General features: G+C 46.2%; 1 protein-coding gene across 1 annotated transcript in view; it reads left to right on the forward strand.

Annotated features, from left to right (window-relative positions):
* Positions 1–5,556: 5,556 nt before the first annotated feature.
* Mcoln2 (mucolipin TRP cation channel 2) overlaps positions 5,557–20,274 on the forward strand; it is a 46,665-nt gene continuing 31,947 nt past the window's right edge. Inside the window, exons 1-2 of the mRNA XM_038311560.1 lie at positions 5,557–5,641; positions 17,941–18,100. Of these exons, the coding sequence (XP_038167488.1) occupies positions 5,565–5,641; positions 17,941–18,100 (237 nt within the window). The 5' untranslated portion in view covers positions 5,557–5,564. The remainder of the gene's footprint in view (positions 5,642–17,940; positions 18,101–20,274) is intronic.

The following is a 20,274-nucleotide window of genomic DNA, read 5'->3' on the forward strand; positions in this document are numbered from 1 at the left end:
GGGGGCTGTGCCAGGGACCTGCCAGGATAGGGGGTGGCAGAGTCATGGAGGTCCCACTGTGATTCCACAGTGCAGTAAAGAGATCACTGCGCCCCCCAGAGTGTAGTCACGTGGATTGATCCCCCAAAAGAAGTGGGAACAGAGCTGCCAGCAGTCTTGAGGGCCTAACCTCTGCCCTGTGCTTGGATGATTCTAATTTGTGATTTGTAATGTCTACCCTAAGCCTGTTCTACTTTACACCTCACAGGTGACGGCTTTTGCTGACTTCTTAGCCTCACACTTGACAGGAGTTTGCCTGAGCCTCAGACAACACAAGGGACTTCGGAGATGACTCTGGAACTAGTTGAGACTTGGAGATTATTGGGATGAAATAATTATATCTTTCATAACAAGAAGTACATGGGTGAGGGGCAGAGGAGAAAGGCTACAGTTTGAGTATGCTCTTTCCCCAGGCCCATGTGTTGGGGGCCTGGGCCTAGTGCAAGGCGTTTGGTCCATGGGAATAGAGGCTTTATGATGGATGTATGTGTTTCTCATGGAAATAGTCATCCTGAACCTTTGCGCCCTGTTCCTTTTCCTTTGTGCATGTCCCTCCCGTCCCGTCTGCTTTCTCACAGGTTGAAGCAGCACAGAGTACTCTCTAGAAGCAAAACAGATGCTGATAGCATGCATCTGGACTTTGTACCTTGAACCACATGAAACTCTATAAATTACCCTAGTGTCAGGCATTCCTGTTATAGTAACAGAAGATGAACTAAGTCATTGGCTCGATTTCACACAAGGGAGAATAGTTAGCTTGACATTTTTCTTTCTTTGTCCCTTCCTTTTTATTTTATTTTATTTTGAGACAAACTCTAACTGCATAGGTAGTCCTACCCGTCTGAAACTTGATATGTGGTCTCAAACTCACAGAGTATATGCTCTGTAAAAGGCACCAACAGGGGAAAGAGATGAGTAGGAAAAAATGTTTGCAAAGACCAAGAGCTAATGATAATACACCAACATAATATACAAAGAACTTAAAATTCAACAATAAGAAAGCAGACTCCCCATTTAAAGTGGATATAATTAACTTGAAAAATGCCTTACTAAAGACGACATACAGGTGGCAAACAAATGTGACAGAGAGTCACCGTCACAGGCCACTAGGGAACTGCAGATGAAATCATCTACTGCTCGCCTTTACAATACATCAAAAGTCAAAACACTTCAAACCCAAACGTTGGTGAGGATGGGAAGTGACGATCTTGTTTATTATTGAGGAGAATTCAAAATGCTATAGTCCACTTGGAATATGGGCAGTTTCCTACAAAACTGTATTTTCATGGCGTGCAATCTAGCAGCTAACACTAGTGCTTCTCAGTGTTTAGCTAAAGGATCTGGAAGCATGTTCGCTTTAAACAACAAAGGAAAACAACGCTAACACAGATGATTTTAGCAACTCTCTTCAAAATTTACAACACGTGCAAGCAACCAAGATATTTTGAAGAGGTGAATGGATCAATACCCTGTGGTATATCCCTCCCGTAGAATGGATCAATACCCGGTGGTATATCCATTCAGTAGAACGTTATTCCGTCCCAAGAAGTAGTGAGTTAGCTGGCAACGGGAAGACATGGAAGAAGTTTAAGCCCATATCATGAAGTGAACAAAGTCAGCCTGAAATTGCTACACACTGTTGGATGCCAACCATATGGCGTTGTAGAAAAGGGAAAACAGAGAGAGTAGAAAGATCCATCATGCCTAGGGGTTACAGGAGATGGGGGGATTAGTAGATGGTACACAAAGGGTTATCAGGAAGTTCCGGCTGCTATGACACAGGAGTGTAGTAGCTCCAGTAGCTTAGACCAAACGATAAGCAGTTATTTTCCACAGTTTGGGGAGCTGGAATGTCAGGGAGCCAGCAGATCTGCTGCCCGGTGAGAGCATGTTTTCTGATCTGACCCCAAGACTGTCGGTGACCCCAAGGTGGGATGTGGGTTGTGGGGGAGGCAGAGGGCCTATGGGAATCCTCTGTGCTTTCTGCTCAATCTCACATTGAAGCTATATCTGCTCTAATAAACAAAATCTATTTGTAAAAGCTTAATATTTCCATGACTGGAGAAAGAAACCCATCTCTTGTTTGTTTCCCCGTCTCTTGTCTGTACCAGCGTCTATATCACACCTCAATTGCCACAGAGGCAGCACCATCCACAGAGCTCAGAGCAGCGCCTGTCCCCTGCCAGAAAGATCACCAAACCCAGGGTGCAGGCTGTGTTTGCTGAGCTGCTTGCTTCTTGCAGTCAGCTGAGCTGTCCTTACCTCCCACCATAGGTGAAGTTGAAACACAGAGAATTTGATATGGTAGATAAAATCGAGCTCCTACAGAGAAGGCAGAATACCTGTGGCTCTTGAGTCGACTTCCTTCCCGACATCAGAAATGCTCAGATCATAAGGATAGATACTGACATCAGAAACGCTTGGGTCATAAAGATAGATATCGTGCTGATTTTCCAATGTCAGAAGGAGAGACCTAGGACAAGGAGGACCTAGTTCAGAAATTAAGGATAGAGTAATGTATTTACAGTGTTTAAAACCAGCAAAAGACTAATGTCTAGAAAGTTCAAAGCCTACTTACTTACTTGCCCATCAACGACAATCAGAAGGATGTGAAACCACATAAACAGAAAGCAATTTCCCTATTATTTTATTGTGCTCTGTCCGCATATTGACTTCCCAGTAGATATTGCTTTGGATTACTGTTTTATAAAATTGTTTCAGGTCTACCATTACCCTGGCTGACATTTCCTAGAGGACTTTAAGAGAATTCCTTCTAACTGTGAGTTTATAAAACTGTTCTAAGAAGGAAACCCACTGGAGAAACTCATGATTGTGACTGGTAAACCTGAAATGTCGTCCAATACGCGGTGCAGGGTTGAACAAAACTGAGTTATGAAACAAACTTGGAAGTATGGTATGCAGAGCAGAAACCTGAGACTGGAATGACTGACACACAGCACAAAGCAATGCCCGTGGCTACCCAGTGAGAGGTGAGCTAGGATCTTCACTGTAAATAAGAGATCTCGGTAAACGAACCATCAAGAGTGGCTCCCCTGGCTGCCTGGATAGGCTAATTCATGTCTCTCAGTGTACCTGGTAGCCAACCTCTCCAGCCATCTGATTCTGCTTCCCGTCTTTCTCCTCTTCCCCTCTTCTCTACTCACAGCTCCTTCCTACATCTGGGTTAAGTTGCTTTGGGGCCCTTGCTACTTTAAGGGCAGCAGGTGCGCTGACTGCATGGGTAGTGTCTTCCAGTTCAGGGTGCAGAGCACTGCTTGATCCCAGTGAGGCAGCCTGGAGTTATGCTCCAATAAGGACTGAGACCCAGCACCCTCCTTTGGGAAGCTCCTCCTTTGCAGTGCTCTGTGGGAATTTGCAGGACGGGAGAGACGGTTCAACAGATCGGAACACCTAATAGCATCACTTCTGTCTTTTTTTGTTTCTCCTCTGACCCCTCCCATGTCACACCTCACTCCTTCTGAAATGGATGGCCTCATTTTGATTATCGTATCTCTCCCTGTGTCTGGTTGATATAAGCATGGCTTTTGCACATATGATTTCAGGGTTGACCGTTTTGCATTGGTTACTCCTGAACCAACTGCTCAGGGAAGATCTTGGAAGAGAGGGCAGAAAGAACTAGATGCTAGGAAGTCAGCTGTGAGGTCCTGTCTCCTAGAAATGGCAGGGAAGACATGTCTAGATAAATGTATCTTTTATAACTATTTAGGAAAATGCATGTTTTCTCCACCTGCAAAACAGTTTCTATATTGTCATAGGTGGGAATCTGTTTGGAGAAACTCATCTGGATGAGGAAAGCTACTGATCACCAGCAACTGTCTTAATGATGCGCCTGCCAGTGCTTGGATGGAGCAAGAGCAAAGGTTTTGGGGGAATCAAAGACCTAAATAGAAAGATTGGACCCGCTGGTTGCTCTGTGGGCGACTCTGGAGAAGTAAAAACTTCTCTGACCTTCTCCCTCCCCCTACTGCCCTTTAAGAAGACCTTCATTTATTCACGGGATCCTGGAATCAGACTCAGGACTGGCTACCCAAGCACCTTTACTTCCTCAACTCTCTTGCTGGCTCCATCTAATGATTTCTGGTGCGGGTGGGGCACAGAATCCTGAACACGTCGGTATGGTGGGCACTGTGACTTCTCAGGCAGACTCTCCAAGCTCGCTGTACCCAGTGGGCATTCCTGCTAAGAGGAATTCCGGAAGAAGAAAAAGATGTGTGTGTGTGTGTGTGTGTGTGTGTGTGTGTGTGTGTGTGTGTGTGTGAGAGAGAGAGAGAGAGAGAGAGAGAGAGAGAGAGAGAGAGAGAGAGAGAGAGAGAGAGAGAGAGAGATTTTTTACCTGATCGTCCTTGGGAAGTGACTTTTAACAGAGGGTAGATTCTGTGGGGGTGGGGGCCGGGGGTGGGCAGAATGAGGCTGGAATAAGCCTTAATGCCAGCAGCACAGCAGCAAATGTGAGGTGGATGCAGGAGGATCAAGTTCAAGGTCATCTTTAGCTTTGTTGCAAGTTGGAGGCTAGCCTGGGTTAGTTTCATGAGGCCGACTCAAAATTAAAAACAAAAACAAACCAAAACAAAAACAAAAACCCAACCCCTGCCCCTGCAGAAAGGGTCAATAACGCTTCGATGATACCCGTCTTTCTGTACAACTGTTTCTACATAATCCTCTGCAAACTGCCCTTTGCCCCGACTAATCTTGGGGACCTTCTGAACACGTACTAATGCGCATAGCCTGGAAATGGAGCGGTTCTGCTCATCTGGCTCCTGTTGAAGTTCTGGGCCTGTTCTGTCCAAAATGTCCTGCCAGCTTCAGGTGGAACACTGTAGTCTGGTTCACGAATGGAGGAGAGCCATCGTCTCAAAGCCCCAGGTTTCAGACAGCAAGGGGGAAGGACAGGGGACCGCTGGGGTCTGTTGCTCTGGACTTTGCAGGGGTCGTGCAGACTGGCTGAAGAAGGTCCACCTCGCGTCTTGTTTTCCACGTGCTTGTCCAACACCTCTGTCATGTCAGGGAATTATCAGAATAAAGACTCTGTAATGAAGAAACCCGTCCCCACGAACTTGTTGACTCCTAGGCGGAGGAACTGCAATGTATTCATCCCGTAGAACACAGTATGGGCACTTAACATGGCAGAATAGAACTGGCCAAAGAAACGGACAAGCCAGACATGGGTGGCACGTACTCAGGAGGCCAAGGCAGGAGGATGGCTCTGAGTTCGAGGCGAGTCCGGGCCACATAACGTGCTCAAAAGAAATGCAGCAACTGTATAAAGGGGTCAGACACTATCTTGGAGAGGTCAGGGAATGGATGAGGGCAGCGGGGTGGTAGAGGGAGGGCGGGGCGACCGGGGGCGGGGTGGACAACCGGAGGCCTCGCTGCAGCAGGCTCCCTAGGCGACTTCCCTTTATAAAGGGCGTCTCCTCCGCCTGCCTCCTGCAGACACCCTCAGGCGGAGCCCGGTGTCGGAACCGTGGGGGATCGAGGCGTCGCGTGTCGGTGGCGCTCGCGCCATGCCCGAAGGCGAGGAGACGCTGGACCTCCCAGCTTGGAACGGCTCCCTGGACCGGGTCTGGGACCCTCACCACAGGTCTGTACTCCCCCGGGGCGCCACGTCTTGTGACCTCCTGGGTTCCAGCGTCATCTCCTTCCGGGACTGCCCCAGCTTCGGTGTCCCTGCGCCCACACCTGCTCCCGGTTCCGCCTCCTGCCTCAGGCTCCGGACCGCTTAGTTAAAGCTCTTCGCGACGCTGGCAGAGTAGCTCCCGGGTCGCCCAGCTCTGGAGGAAGGCAGCGGCAGCCAGTGGGAACGCGGGGGCGTGGCGGGAGAACAGGGCCACGCGTAGTGACCAGGACTCACACATCCGCGGGGCCCCGGGGCTGCAATGAGAGCGCTGGCTGGAAGGGTAAGAGGTTTGGATACCCCCAGGCTTCCAATTGGGGGATGCTGTCCCGAGGGTCGGGAGATGGGTGCCTAGTGGGCCCGCTTTCCAACTCCTTCTTGTTCCCCGGAGCCCTGGAAAGTTCCGAAGGTAGGGAAAGGGCTGGCCCTGCAACCCGACCGTTTCCCCAGGTAAAGGACCCGGAGAGAGATAAGATGTTTTCAGGTTAAAGTCCTGGTGAGGCTTTTTCTGGAGACAGTATTCTGGCTGAAGGATCCTGGTTGGCTCTACCAGAGCCTTCTTGCTACCTTGGCCAAGCCCACGCTAACTGCTTGCACTTAGTTAAATAAGGCCGGGTTTTACATTCCGGAACAAACAGGCCTTTTCTTAGGTGGGAAGGTTACGGTGTGGTCAACCCTGGTTTCCTCAGCTCTATGAAAAAGCGTTTTGTCAAGCCAGATGGCTCTGCCAAGTGGCCCCTCCTATGTGCTTAAACTTCTACAGCAGCTCAGTGGAGCCAAGGTGAGGACAAAGTGGCCTTTGGCTCCAGCTTGCTGCTCTTAAGCAAATAGTGGTGGGATGTTAAAGTTTTCTAAGGCAGCCAGGAGCAGCTCCTGCCTTCCCAGCAGGGTGCTCTCCAGGTCAGCAAGGAAAACTGAATCAGAAGGGAGCTTATTTAGTCTGGGATGATCGCCTGAGTGGATAACTTTCTGCAAGGATGGCATAGATTTCCCAAACCTTTGAAAGACCAATTTTGAATTATAAAACAACATTGGTGGGCTCTGAGAGGTGGTTCCTTGCAATCTCAAGGACGGGGGTGGAGCCTCAACACTAACGTAAGTTCTTGGCTCCTGTAATCCTAACGCTGGAGGGGCAGGAGACAGGAGGACCCACAAAGTTCACTGGCCATCCAGTACCCCCTAATTTCGGAGCTCCGGACCAATGGGAGACCCTGTCTCAAAAGAGGTCTGCGTTGTTCCTGAGGATGGCTCACTAGGTTGTCCCCACTTGCACAACACATGTGCACTTGCACAACACATGTGCACGTACACAATTATATATGCATCCCTGAAAAAATGGTGCAGCTTTAACAACTGTAACAAGTTGTGAATGTCACATCAAAATGGCTAGTGTCATACAATCTGTAAACTCCTCTCTGAAAGTAAAGGAGTTTATTTTATTTGAGACAAGGTTTCTCTGTAGCCTGTCCCGGAACTAGCTCTTTGTAGACCAGACTGGCCTCTAAATCACAGAGATCTGCCTGCCTCTGCCTCCTGAGTGCTGGGATTAAAGACGTGCACCACCACTACCCAGTGAGGAGTTTATTTCTAATATGTCACATGAGTAGTAGTGTACCCACTTCTCTGTCTTCTCCCTAAATGCACTGTCCTTGAAACTAAGGACCAAATGCCTGTGGATTTATGGGCTCACTGGCCTCTGTTTGGCCTGGAAAATGTCTGTGCTCATGTTGGGTGCGAAGCATAGCCTTCAGTTTTATTTTTGTTCGATGTTGTTTTCCCCCAGCACATTTAGTTCAGGGCTTAAATTTTTTTTTTTTTTGACATATTCTGTGTCCTCAGAAGCTGTGTACATTGCTGAAGGACACAGACTAAATGTTTGTGGAAACCATTTTTGAAGGCTTGCAGATGTGAAATATACCATAGGCAGGTGTCTGGCTGTCCAATACGGGTGGGGAGACAAGATGGTTGCTGTAAACTGAGAACGGAAGGGGGATGGTGCAAGAGGTGGAAAATCTCCTGTGGATATCAGGGTGCAAACTCTGGCATTGTGTGTACAAGGGACAAAGAATGCAGCTCTCTCTAAGTGGGCTGTGAGCTCTGCCATGTCAGGTGCTGCTCACAGTACCCACGACATTCTAAGCCATACCTAGAACAATTTGATAGGTTTTCCTGGTAGAGTCTGAATTCTGCTAAGATTTTTGCTCATCTTCCTCTTTCAATCCCAAGAGATGTTAAACACCTGCCGCCTGAACTTTTGCCCGGCACACCTTTCCCACCCAACCTTCCTGAACCTAGGCTTCATGGCCAGGATCGGTTTAAAAAGAAAGGCACCTTTTGTGTAACCCCCAAGATCAAGGCTTTCCCTTTCTCCTCTGTCTAGGAGGATGAGATTTTATATATATATATATATATATATATATATATATATATATATATACATACACACACATTGTCCCAACACTGAAGTCTGCCAACAAAGGGAAGGCTTGGAGCACACTCTGAATGAGCGCTGGAGAACGTGGGGCTGAGAGTCGGGGATGAGCTGTAAGAAGCCAGTCTCCTGCTCCATGGCTCCCCTGTCAGTGACATGAAATCGAAATTCAGACTGTTTTTGAAACTTAGTGGGGAAAAAAAAAAAGCTGACAACCAGGTGTCTTCTTGTGGTTAACATTTGTGAGTAAAAACAGTTGCCAAAGAAAACCAATTTGGCCCTAAGCGCTAAAGTGAGCCTTCTTCAGCTGGGCCTTTAGAGCTGAAGTTCTGAATGTCACTTCTGAGGAGAGAAATGACTCTTCAGAGGGCCCATGTGTCCGCCATGGAGAAAAGTAACTTCATTCCCAGAAGTAGCTACTTTTAACATTTATTTTCATTTGTGTGTATGTGTGTGTCTGTGTGTATGCTGTGCATGTAAGTGCCCATGGGGGCCAGAGAGGGGCTGCTTATCCCTTGGAGCTGTAGTAACAGGTGATTGTGAGCTCTCTGAAGGGAATGCCAGGATCCATACTCGGGTCCCCTGGAATAGCAATGAGCACTTTTAACCTTGGAACCCACTGCCCCAGCCCCACACACTTGAACAAGCAGAATACAGTGTTCTACTCAGTGTGGGTTGTACCCATCTATGTTCACTTGCTTCTGCCGCCACTTGGACTTCCCCTCTGATGTCTTATCTGACCCGTCTACAGAACCTCTGTTCTGTTTTGAGCCTGGTTCCCTGGTTCTGAACTCTTTCTCCAGGAGGGGGGGGGGGGGGCGGAGACTGCTTTGTAGGCACAGGTGTCCAACTTCCTTTCCTCTCAGATGGCTGTTTTCATCTCTTCTCTTTCAAAAGTTGTCTTTTTTTCCTCTTTCTTTCTTTGAAATACGTCTTCATGATTTCAGTTAAAAATTTGTGCCCGGTAGTCATTAGTAACTCTTGAGGCCAGCGAGTCCAGAACATCGTCTTCAATGTCCTATTTTTTGAAGACGCATGGTTTAAATGATGGACTTTATTAAGAAAATCCTATTACCCATGGCACATTTCCAAGAGGTGTGGCCCACCGAGAGACCGGCAGACTGGGTAAGCAGGACATTGGAGCCAGATACCTGTTGAAAACTTTAGGAAAGAAAAGGTTAGTGAGGGCTCACCATCATTGCTGCCTTTGTCCTTAATCAGAGCCCATTCTTCAGAGAAGAGGAGACTGACTCCCTCCTCCTGTGGTCCCAGGAACGGATTTTCCATTATGTTTGCAGAAAGAGTGTGGCCTGTTGAGGGTAAGAGCTTTGAACACGTGTGGCTCTACTTCTGCATTCCTGGAAGTCTGGGGCATTGAGGAGGATGGCAGGGGTGGTTTCATAGGAACTCGGTGGCCCAGCTGTCTTCAGGGAAATCCTGAAAATTCTGCGTGTCTGTCTCTTGTTGAGAGCACTCGTGGGCAACAGAAAGTCCCTTTGGTCTTCTTCCAGGGCTCTTCCTGGCATCCGAGCCACCAATCTGTACAGAGATATTTTTAATAGCCTCCTTGACTTGGGCAACAGTTAACTTCTCTTAGAAGATTAAGAATTCACAAGGAAATTAGTTCATAATAAGAAATGGAGTGAAAAATTCAGGCTGAGTTGTCAGCAGTGGGTCAAAGTCTCTGACTGTGGGACTGGGGACTGGCCATTTGACCCTTGTCCTGGGGCCCTCAGGGCCACCACTGAGGGACTCCACGTTTACCTTTTCTTCCTCTTGCTCCTCCCACTCAGCATATGCAAGAAAAGGGCAAGGGAGTACCTGGTTCCTGACACACAATAGACACCCTACTTTGACCTTAGGTCATTTACGTTGTGATAGTAACTAAATAATTCTCATGTTAATTACCAACATTCAAGAAAAGAGAGAAAACATGAGAAAATTAAGATTCCTTGGGAAACATTTCCCAGAGGTTGTGTGGGTAGGCAATGCTTTTTAATTTTTGTTTGCTAGTTCTAGATGTTTTAAAATGGTGAAATATGGAGAGCCAACTTTGGACACACACACTAACATTTAAAAAATAATGATATTATACTGTGTTTATTTTATAATCAAAATGTAACAATGTAACATAAGTATTTCCCCATCTCACAGTCTCAAGTCTGGATTCAATGAACACTTTATAGATATTTTAATAGATAGCAATTACAAAATTTGCAGAAAATACATAAAGCATTGGTTCCTTGATCATACAAACACTCATAGTTAAAGAACAGAGTGGCTGTTAGTGCTTCCATTTTTCCCAACAGAGTTTCCCCTGGATGCATAAGAGTTAAGCTGGATTTGTGCCAATCTGATTGCTATAGCAACCTGTTGCTGCTCTCCAGACCCTTTGCCTGTAGCTGTACTGGGCTGTCTTCTTCTTATTAATAGTTTGGGCTTTAGGAACCCAGCACCTATTAACAACTAACAGCAGTAAGCTTTTGGATGCTTCAGTATCATGCAGACCTTCTCCGAGTCTGCCTTTTGACTCTGCTCGTGTGTGTGACTACACGTTTGCATGTATGTGGATGTGCATGCGTGTGTCGGCCTGCAGCTGACATCCGTGTCTTCCTCAGTCACGCTATCCTTTTGTTTATGGAGGCAGAGTCTCTCATTAAAACTGGAGCAGTCCAGCTAGCCAGCTTATCTAGTTAACCTAGGGGCCCCCAGTTCTGCTTCCAGTGCGCTGGGACTACAGAGGGCACTCACAACGGCCTGGCTTTTGCCTGCTTCTGGGGTCTGAACACTGAACCCCCACTTGCTCGGGGAGCACTTTCTCTCCGGAGCCATCTCTCCAGCCAGTCTCTTCTGACTCTTTGAAGCTGCGTCCATGCCTTCTGAGCTTTGCTGTACTTAGAGAGACCATTAAATTATTTGTCTATATTCTATATCTGATGTATCCACTGATTTTATTTTTTAATACAAGCATCTCTTTATCCTTTTTGTTTTTGTCGTTGTTGTTCTTGTGGGTTTTTTTTTTTATTATTATTCTGTTTCTGGAAGGACTCTGACCCAAAGAGCAGATCATCAGAACATCATGGTGGTAACTTATCAAGTTGATTCTATTTAAAAAAAAAAAAAAAGCAAAGCAAAACAAAACAAACCCCAAACAAACCAGGAGTAGCAAGTAAAAGAATAAAACAAGGTAACAATTCTATCAGCAAATTGGGCACCTAGACCACTTAGAACCTTCTAGTCATCTTGGCTAAGTATGACTTTAATATTTCATTCAGTTGGTCATTCTAACATTTTCGATTTTCTATTGTTACATAGTTTTATTACTGTTGCTATGGTTTGATTTTAAAGGGCACTGACTGAGGAAAAACTTATGTAGCCAGAATCGTGGCCTCAGTCATTGATTCATTTAGCTTCTTCCAAGACATATTCATTGAATACCTACGGTGTTAGGGAGTCTGCCGTATGCTCCAGATACGGTGGAGCAGGGCTTAAGGAAGCTCTTACAAGGAAAACCAGTTGTGATACCGAATCGGAGGAAAGTAAAGGTTCCAATAAGGAACAGGGAGGTGACATGCAGTAATGTGGACATGAGTATCTAGGCCTCTCTAGCTGACTGTAAACCCAGCTGTTTGGGAGGCTGAGGCAGGAGGATCTCTAGTTCAAGACCTGCTTGAGTAACAGGGTGAGTTTAAGTCTAGTGTGGACAACTTAGTGAGACCCGGTGTCAAAAAGTAAAAGGGGCAAGGAGTCTAGCTTGTGACAGAGTCCTTGCTAGTCGTGTTTAAGGTCCAAGGTCCAGTGCGCAGTCCTGCAAGGAAAACCCCCAAAGGCCTCTGTAAAACCATAACCTCTGAGCTGAGAAACTCCAAGGACAGGAAGGATCCAGCTATACAAAGAGCTGGGGAAACACCAAGTGCAGACCCCCAGATGGGGGGAATGTTCCAGAGCCAGGAGTGACTGGACAGGGCGCAGTGAGGAAGCAGAGTGAGCATGGGAAAAAGTGAACTGCAGTCTTGTAAGCAATGCCCGGAAGTGGTAGGAGGCTCAGCGCTCATTCTGAGAGGCGCAGAAAGTCCCAGAGGTGATTTCAGCTGGAAATGCCGGATTCAGGAAACGAGCTGAAATCAATTTAAAGGTAATTAAGCCGGTCTTAAGCACTGCCCTCTAGCTGTGATGTGGTGCACTGGGAAGCCACATCTGGGATCAAGTAAGAGAGAAGATGCTCAGGGAGGGGCTATAGTAGGAACCGGGAGCACCGAGAATGAGAGAAAACAGGACAGATTCGATGTAAGAGTGGATGCTTCACAGTGGGATAGCCTGGGAACCTCACTGAAATCTGCATGCCTGCTTCATACCTCTTGCCAAATAGGCCAAAATGTCTAGGAGCTAGGGCCCAATCGGCTCTACCGTGAAGCTGGCAGGAAACCATAGAAGTGTCTGAATGAATGTCACAGGTGGCTGCACTGAGGAGGCCAGTTAAGGAAAGGTTTGGGAATTCTTCTGGACACGTGGGTGGAGGTTCCAGAAAGAAGTGGGTAAGGGAACAAGAGTGGGGGGGCAGAGGGGTGGAAAGCCCCACAGTGCACAGTGTTTGAAGGCACAGGATTGGATAACAGAAGAGCCCCGGGACCATACCCTGGCATTAAAGGTCACGTGCATCGCGGGCAGGACGCAGAGAGAGATGAATGCTGGCACTCAGCTCGCTATCTCCTTAGTGGTTTCCAGCCAGGGACCTCAGCCCAGGGAACAGTGACACCCACATTTAGGGTGGGTCTTCCTACCATACTGACATGCTCGGAGGTTCCTCTCTGGTTGTCTCTAGACCCTGAGGCCTGCGGTTCCTTTTCTTCTTATTCTGATCACATGAGAGCATAGAAGGCTCCTTAACTTATGCTTTAGGTGTTTGGACAAGATGCCATATGTTTTCTAAGGAAGTCATATCAGACCTTCCTTAACCTGTGTTCTTCATTCCTGGTCATTCTATAGGCCATTAGAGCTTAGGAAATGCAAACTCGAGTGTCAAGAAGCAAAAACAGACACAAGATTTTTGTATTGTGGCCAGTCTTGAGCTCCAGGTGCCCAGCTTGCCTCCTTGGCAGCATGAGGAGATAGCAACAGGCCACTTCAAAGTAGGTCTGTCATTAGACTCATCCTGTCACTTTTGTCAGGCGGGTAAGGGTCACCCAAGTAACTCAAAACAATAGCAGCGTGGACTAGTCCCATCTCTGCCAGCAGGAGGCCCTCACACACCTGGTGTATGCATTTTCAGAAGCAAAGAGCAAGAGCCTTTGTCTCAGTCCCACAATGAAATTGGGGGTTATGATCTCGATACAGCCAAGCATCGTTGGTAATAGTTTTTCAACACATCAGGCTTCTACGTACTTGGTTCAGTGAAGTTAGAATTGCCCTTAGTCATATGGTAACCCTCAGCCCAGCCATCACGTGGTCCGGTTACTCACGGCAGGGTAGGCTTTCTAACGAGCCAGCGCAGGGGTGGCCTGCTTCCCTTTTTTTCCCCACCACCTGACCAGCCCATCTGCATCCTCAAGCGTTTGCTCAACCCATTGTCTGGCTAAGTTTCTTTTCTGTTTCATATCTTATTTTAACGCTGATGGATACTGTGTTTACCTCCACCTTTTGTAATTTGGTCCTCGACCATGTTATTTAGTAAGCTTATTAAAATCGAGGGGTTAGGAATATGGCTCAGTCACTAAAGGGCTTGCTGCATATACATGGGGACCTGAGCTCAGTCCTTAGAATCTCCAAAAGCCAGGTGTGGTGGCTCCTGCCTATGATCCTAGTGTTGGGGAGGCAGACACAGGAAGATCTTAGGATTCTCTGGCTTGCTAGTCTAGTCTAATCTGTGAGGTTCGGCTTCAGTGAGAGGCGCTTTCACCTCCATCATCATAGTGAAGGAGACACCTGATGTCAACCTCGGGCTTCCACGTGTGCATACATATGTGTGCACACACAGAGAGATATACACACATGTGTACATACGGTGCGGATCATGCATTGGCTTAATTAAACTGATAATGTGTAAGTGCTATAATTGTCCTGATTGGTTTCTTGCCGTATCAGTGTGTGGTTGCTGCAGTTAATGGGCTGGTGTCATTAGATCTGCACAGATTCCCGTGCCTGAAGCCATGTAAGAGCCGTTCTTTCCTCTGCTTGCTGGAAGGTTTTGCCTTTTTTTCTGAACCTGTTGGTTATTGTTATCATCGCTGGCGAGAGTTGCAGCATTCTCCAGCCTTCTGACCTCGTTCGTGCTTATGAAGTGGTGACTGCAGTTTTCAGGCCCCTGGCACCCGTCTCCCAGCTGGTATTCCCCACCAGGGAGTGCTGGGAACCTGTCTGTCAAATGAATGGATGAGTTTATCCTGACATATCGCCCGCTCTTCTTTTACTTTTTAGTTTTTCTGTTGCTTTCTTTGCTTTACACCCCTCTATCATTGCTATAGCGAAGCCTGTACCTTTATAATAAATACCTTTACCTACTAGGCAGCAAGGCAAAATTACAAACCGAGAAGAGAGGAACAAGATAGAATCTTTAGGGAAGTCTCAATAACTCACACATTTAAACTTTTTCTTTGAGATGCTAGAATTTTTTTAAATATCTTTTTAAAAAATTTATTTATTTATTTATTTATTTATTTATTTATTTAATTATTATACAGCTAGCCAGAAGAGGGCACCAGACCTTATTACAGATGGTTGTGAGCCACCATGTGGTTGCTGGGAATTGAACTCAGTACCTTTGGAAGAGCAGGCAATGCTCTTAACCACTGAGCCATCTCTCCAGCCCCGAGATGCTAGAATTTTTGGACCTAAATAAAGTTTATCTTCTAGATATTTTACCCATGCTGCATGGCATTCAAGGCTACTTTCTTTTTCTTTTAACTTTATTTTTATGTGTATAGGTGTTTTACCTGCATATGTGTGCAGTAGCTGCAGAGGCTAGGGGAGGACATTGGATCCCCTAAGGCTGAAGACAGACAGCCATTAGCCACCCAACAGATGCTGGGAATTGAACCTAGGCCCTCTGGAAGAGCAGTCGGTGCTGTTAACCACTGAGCCACCTCTCCAGTCTCAAGGCTCTTTTCTCAGGTTTCTAGTCCTAATGCATCCAGTGGTGCACACTCGGTTTCTGCTGCATTCTAAGCTCTTTTGTTACTCGATTGCCATTTGTCTGGTTCTGTTTATTCAGGCGCTGGCCATATCTTATAAGTTACACGTTAGATTGTCCCAGGTCCCTGAAGGCTTATCCACTGCATATCTCAGGACACAGAGGGCAGCTCCAGTTCAGAACCTCCAGACTCAAGCAACACAACACTCTGAAGTACCCCAGTCACCTAGGTTTAAGTCCCACTGCTCTGGTTTATGGCTAGTGTGTCTGGGGATGTGGTTGTATTTTCATTTCCCCTTTCTTTGGAAATAGGACATGGAGTCAGTCTGATCTGCGGGGTAGCCTTAGGAGTATTTTCTCAGCCTACTTCCCGAGAAGGGCTTTGGGGTACATATCTGCAAGAGAGGAGAATCTGCTGCCCGCTCAGGGTGACACACACACACACACACACACACACACACACACACACACACACCAAATCCCAGAGTGTGTGAGTGGCATTTGGCAACAGCTGTAGACACATGTGAGATTGCCCTGGGAGCTGCCTACTGTGAGACCATCCAGTCTTTATGGGCCCTCCCCATCCACCTTTGAGCAGCATGGACCTTCAGTGGGAACTATTTTCTCCATGTCTTTCTCTTTCCTGGCTGGTTTTCTGTCAACTTGACACAAGCTAGAGTCATCAGAGAGGAAGGAGACTCAGTTGAGGACGTACCTCCATTAGATCTAGCTGAAGGAAATTTTCTCCTTAGTGATCAGTGGGGGCAGGCCCAGATCTTTGTGGGTGGTGCCATCCCTAGGCTGGTGAACCTGGGTTCTAAAAGAAAGCAGCTGAGCAAGCCAGGAAAAACAAGCCAGTAAGCAGTATCCCTCCATGGCCTCTGCACCAGCTCCTGCGTACAGGTTCCTGCCCTGTTTGAGTTCCTGTCCTGACTTCCCTCAGTGGTTAAGGGCAATGTGGAAGGATAAGCTGAATAAACCCTTTCCTCCCCAGCTCATGTTATGGTCATGGAGTTTCTTCACAGCAGCAGAAACCCCAGCTACCTCACTCACTCTCCCTCTCATCTTCCCTCCCTTCACTTTTCTTTCAACCTTCCCCCTTCTCTCTCCCTTCCTCCTTCTCTCCCTCCCTCCCTTCATCCCTCTCTTCCTATCTTCCTTCTTCTTCCTTCATTTCTTATCTCCTTTTAAAATTTCTGGTAGGGTGGTTCTAGCTAACCTAGTGTGCCACTCTTAGAAATGATATATAGTCAGGTGGTGGTGGCTCACGCCTTTAATCCCAGCACTCGGGAGGCAGAGGCAGGTAGATCTCTGTGAGTTCGAGACCAGCCTGGTCTGCAAGAGCTAGTTCCAGGACAGGCTCCAAAGCTATAGAGAAACCCTGTCTTGAAAAACCAAAAAACAAAAAAAATCAATTTAGAAACAGAAAGCCAGGGTGAGCGAGATGGCTCAGCAGGTAAAGGTTATTGCTGTGGAAGGCTGGAGACTGGAGTTCAATCCCACATAAAGGTGGAAGGAGAGAACTGGCTCCGTGAAGTTGTCTTCTGAGTGCTCACGCACACCGTGATGTTCATACCCACTTTAGTCCAGGTAGACAGCCCAGATCATAGATGTACAGGGTGTTGTTTAAGTAGGAAGGCCAAGTCCACAGCACAGCCCACCCATTCAGTCCACGACCTCTGACCTGTGTCAGCTCTGTCCCACAGGAGAACTACATCACAACAGTCTAATTGTGCATACTGCTTACATTCTACTGCTAAATATACCTTACACATCATTCTATGACGCTATATATAAAATTTAGATTAATTTTCTATTGTACATGTTCTATGCTATATTATCTCTTAGTAAAATTCATGTTAAAATTCATGTTTTTAGTGTTAATAATTTCTATATGCCCAGCATATTTTGTACTCCTCACCTTGGAGACTTAGCTACGAAACACATGTCTCATCAGTTATGGTCACAGTTATGTGGCCACCTCTCATTTGTTGTCTCTGGCCTTGACAGTCACATGTTCAGCCATCAGTTTGGAGTTGATGAGCCAAGTTGACAAGAATATAGCTGGGCGTAAGCAGAGAGCTGCTATCCTAGCTCTCAAGTGGTTTACATTCTGGCATTACATATTTATTCTTAGACAATTTTGTGCATGTATATAATATATTACTATAATATCCATCCCCCGCCAGTCTCTCTTCTGGAATCTTGTAATCTTTGATATTTATCCATAAATGGGGGACATAATTCTCCTCAGAGTTATAGGACGAAGATTCTCTAAATCCTTAACCATTTAATTCTGTCGATTTATATAAAATGCCAGTCATTTCAAACCCAAAGTGTCATGATTGATTTCCCTTTTGTTGTTTTTGGAATAGCACACTCTCACACACAGAAACTCACATTTCCACATTGTTCTCCCATCCGTCCACCCACACTCTTAACAACAGGAGATACTGGACAGTAAGACGTAGAAAATGCCACTCAAAGCTTTTGGTTCTGACAACAGGCATTTTGAGTGAGATGGGTCATTACATGCAAAGGCAGGTTACAAAGGAGTGGAGCTCCCTTCGGGTTTCCCGAGACAAGAGGTCACTGGTCTGAGAGTTCTGTGTCTGGGAACAGGTGACGTCTGAGACCAGGAAGTATAGGCCAGGAGCGCCGGGAGAGATAGGCTGTTCCTAGGTGTTTAAAAACTGTCTTCTGTGGCAGAAGCACGATGGCATCTCTTGATTCTGAGGTGAAGGAAGAGCATCTGAGGGAAGACCTGAAGTTCTACTTTATGAGCCCCTGTGAGAAATACCGAGCCAGACGCCAGATCCCATGGAAGCTGGGCTTGCAGATTCTGAAGATAGTCATGGTAACCACACAGGTAACTCACACAATGACTCCTTCCTTCCCCCAAGATCCAATCATCTCCACCTGTTCTGTTCTTGCTTGTTTATCTGCAAGACTCACACAGAAGTTCATGAGACTGAAATTAAGTCTCCTCCAGAGGGCAGAGGGCAGAGAGTAGGCCGAAGTTCAGTTCAGAAGACCTGGTTTCAGTAAGAGTTCATGAGGCCATGTCTCCACAGGAGCTATAAAAAAAAAAAAAAAAAAAAAAAAAAAAAAAAAAAAAAAAACGGATAAAAGAAGATCCATGTAGAAGGGGTTTCTTAATCTTCTCACCCCCAATCCACATGAGGTGCACAGGCTGCCAGGAGTTCTCAAGAATCCATCTTACATTATTTAATATGTTTTTGGAAGTCTTCAGACATAGAAAACGCTGTTTCTTTAATCAGAAGCGTTGTGCCCAGGTGAGTGCTAACTACCAAGGCACTATCAAAAATGTCTGAGCGTTGTATTTGGACCTTGACTTACGGTCATGCTGCAGATCAGCTGTCACCAGAACTGGAACGGCCGTCAGCGCTGTCATCTAGCTGTTGAGCTGTGGCTTTGGCCTCATCTGCGGGTGACTTCTCCAGAGGCGACTACAGTTGAACATACGTGTCTGAAAAAAGAAAACAAAACAGTACTGATTTGGAGTCTTTAGCTCTACTGTACCTAATCTACTGGTACCATCAATCCAAAAAGATGATTTTTCTGAAATACAACATAAAATAAAAATGTAAGGAATGCCTCCATGTGGAAATGAGAGGGCCTCGGCTGTGATTACAGCTTATCTTGACTCTGAGTTTGTGCAGGAGTCTTCGGGTTGGATGATGTACTCTCTCAGCTCATCCAGAAAAGCAAGTCACGGGGCCGAAGAGATGGCTCTGAGGCTAGGAACTCTGGCATCCGGAGACCTGAGTTCAGTTCCCAGCATATACAGTGGCTCATACTTATAACTCCAGGCCTAGAGTATCTGATGCCATCTTCTGGATTCTGTAGACACGAGGCATACATGTGGTGTACAGACAAAACACTCAAATGCATTAATATAATAAAACAAAATAAAAGCAATTAAAGGAGAGAAAGACAAGCAGTCACTTTAGAAGGCGTTAAGACCCTTCATACCCAGTGTGCAGTGGTGTGATTATCAGGATGCATCGCTTGCCTGTTTGCATTCTTGATTTTCAAGTTTAGTTTTGGTGACCTATAAATTAGAGTCTTCTTCATTGTTTCTTAAAAGGCAAAGAAATGATTTAGTTGATTATTTACCAGTTTTCTATCTTGCTTAAAGTTTGATGTTTTATTCTAATAGTGTCATTAAAATTGTAACTGCCATCTTAAATCATTAATGATTAAAAAAATCATTGCCATCTTTAACTTAGTGTTTTTTTTTTTTTTTGGTGTGGTTACTATTGAATCACATTAACTTTCCTCTTCAAAGTGTTACCTGCTTATGCCTTTCCCATTCTCAGCATTCCCCCAGCGTAGTTTCTTATCTCTGATTTAGATTTGTTTTAATTTTTATTTACATGCTTGTGAGTAGGCACATATGAATGCAATACCTGGATCGACCAGAGAGGGCGCCAGATCTCCCGGAGTGGGAATTAAACCTGGTTGTGAGCTGCCCAGTGTGGGTGCTGTGAACCAACTCTGGTCCTCTGCCAAAGCAGCCAGTGCTTTTAGCCACTGAGCCATCTTTCCATCCACACATATCTCCAATTTCAAACACAGAAGAAACATCTCATTTGCAGGGCGCTGAGTTGAGACACACTGTAGTTACCTACACTGCTGCTGATAGCTCACAGGTTGATGGTTGCCACAACAGACGTGAGAAGGGTCTTAGGCATGGTTACTCAGTTTATCCTTTCTGCAACCCTGTGAATTGGACTTGGTTAGAATCCCCTTTTCATGGACGAAACTGGGACAGAGGAGTTAAATAATTTGGTGCCATGCAGAGATGGGGTTTGAGCCCAGCCAGTCTCCAAAGCCTGCACTCTTGTTTCTCTTTTGGTATCTTGTGCTGGATACAGGCTTTGTCTTCTATGTTTGCGGGTAGGAAGACAGGCCAGTGGGCCAGACGGCTTCAAAGTTCGTCTCAAACAAATCCCAGTCTCTTCAAATGCTGTTATCATCTTATTTTTATTTTGTTATTTTATATGTCTGAGTGATTCG

This window comes from Arvicola amphibius, chromosome 14 (genome assembly GCF_903992535.2).
Source record: "Arvicola amphibius chromosome 14, mArvAmp1.2, whole genome shotgun sequence".
NCBI classification, from domain to species: Eukaryota; Metazoa; Chordata; class Mammalia; order Rodentia; family Cricetidae; genus Arvicola; species Arvicola amphibius.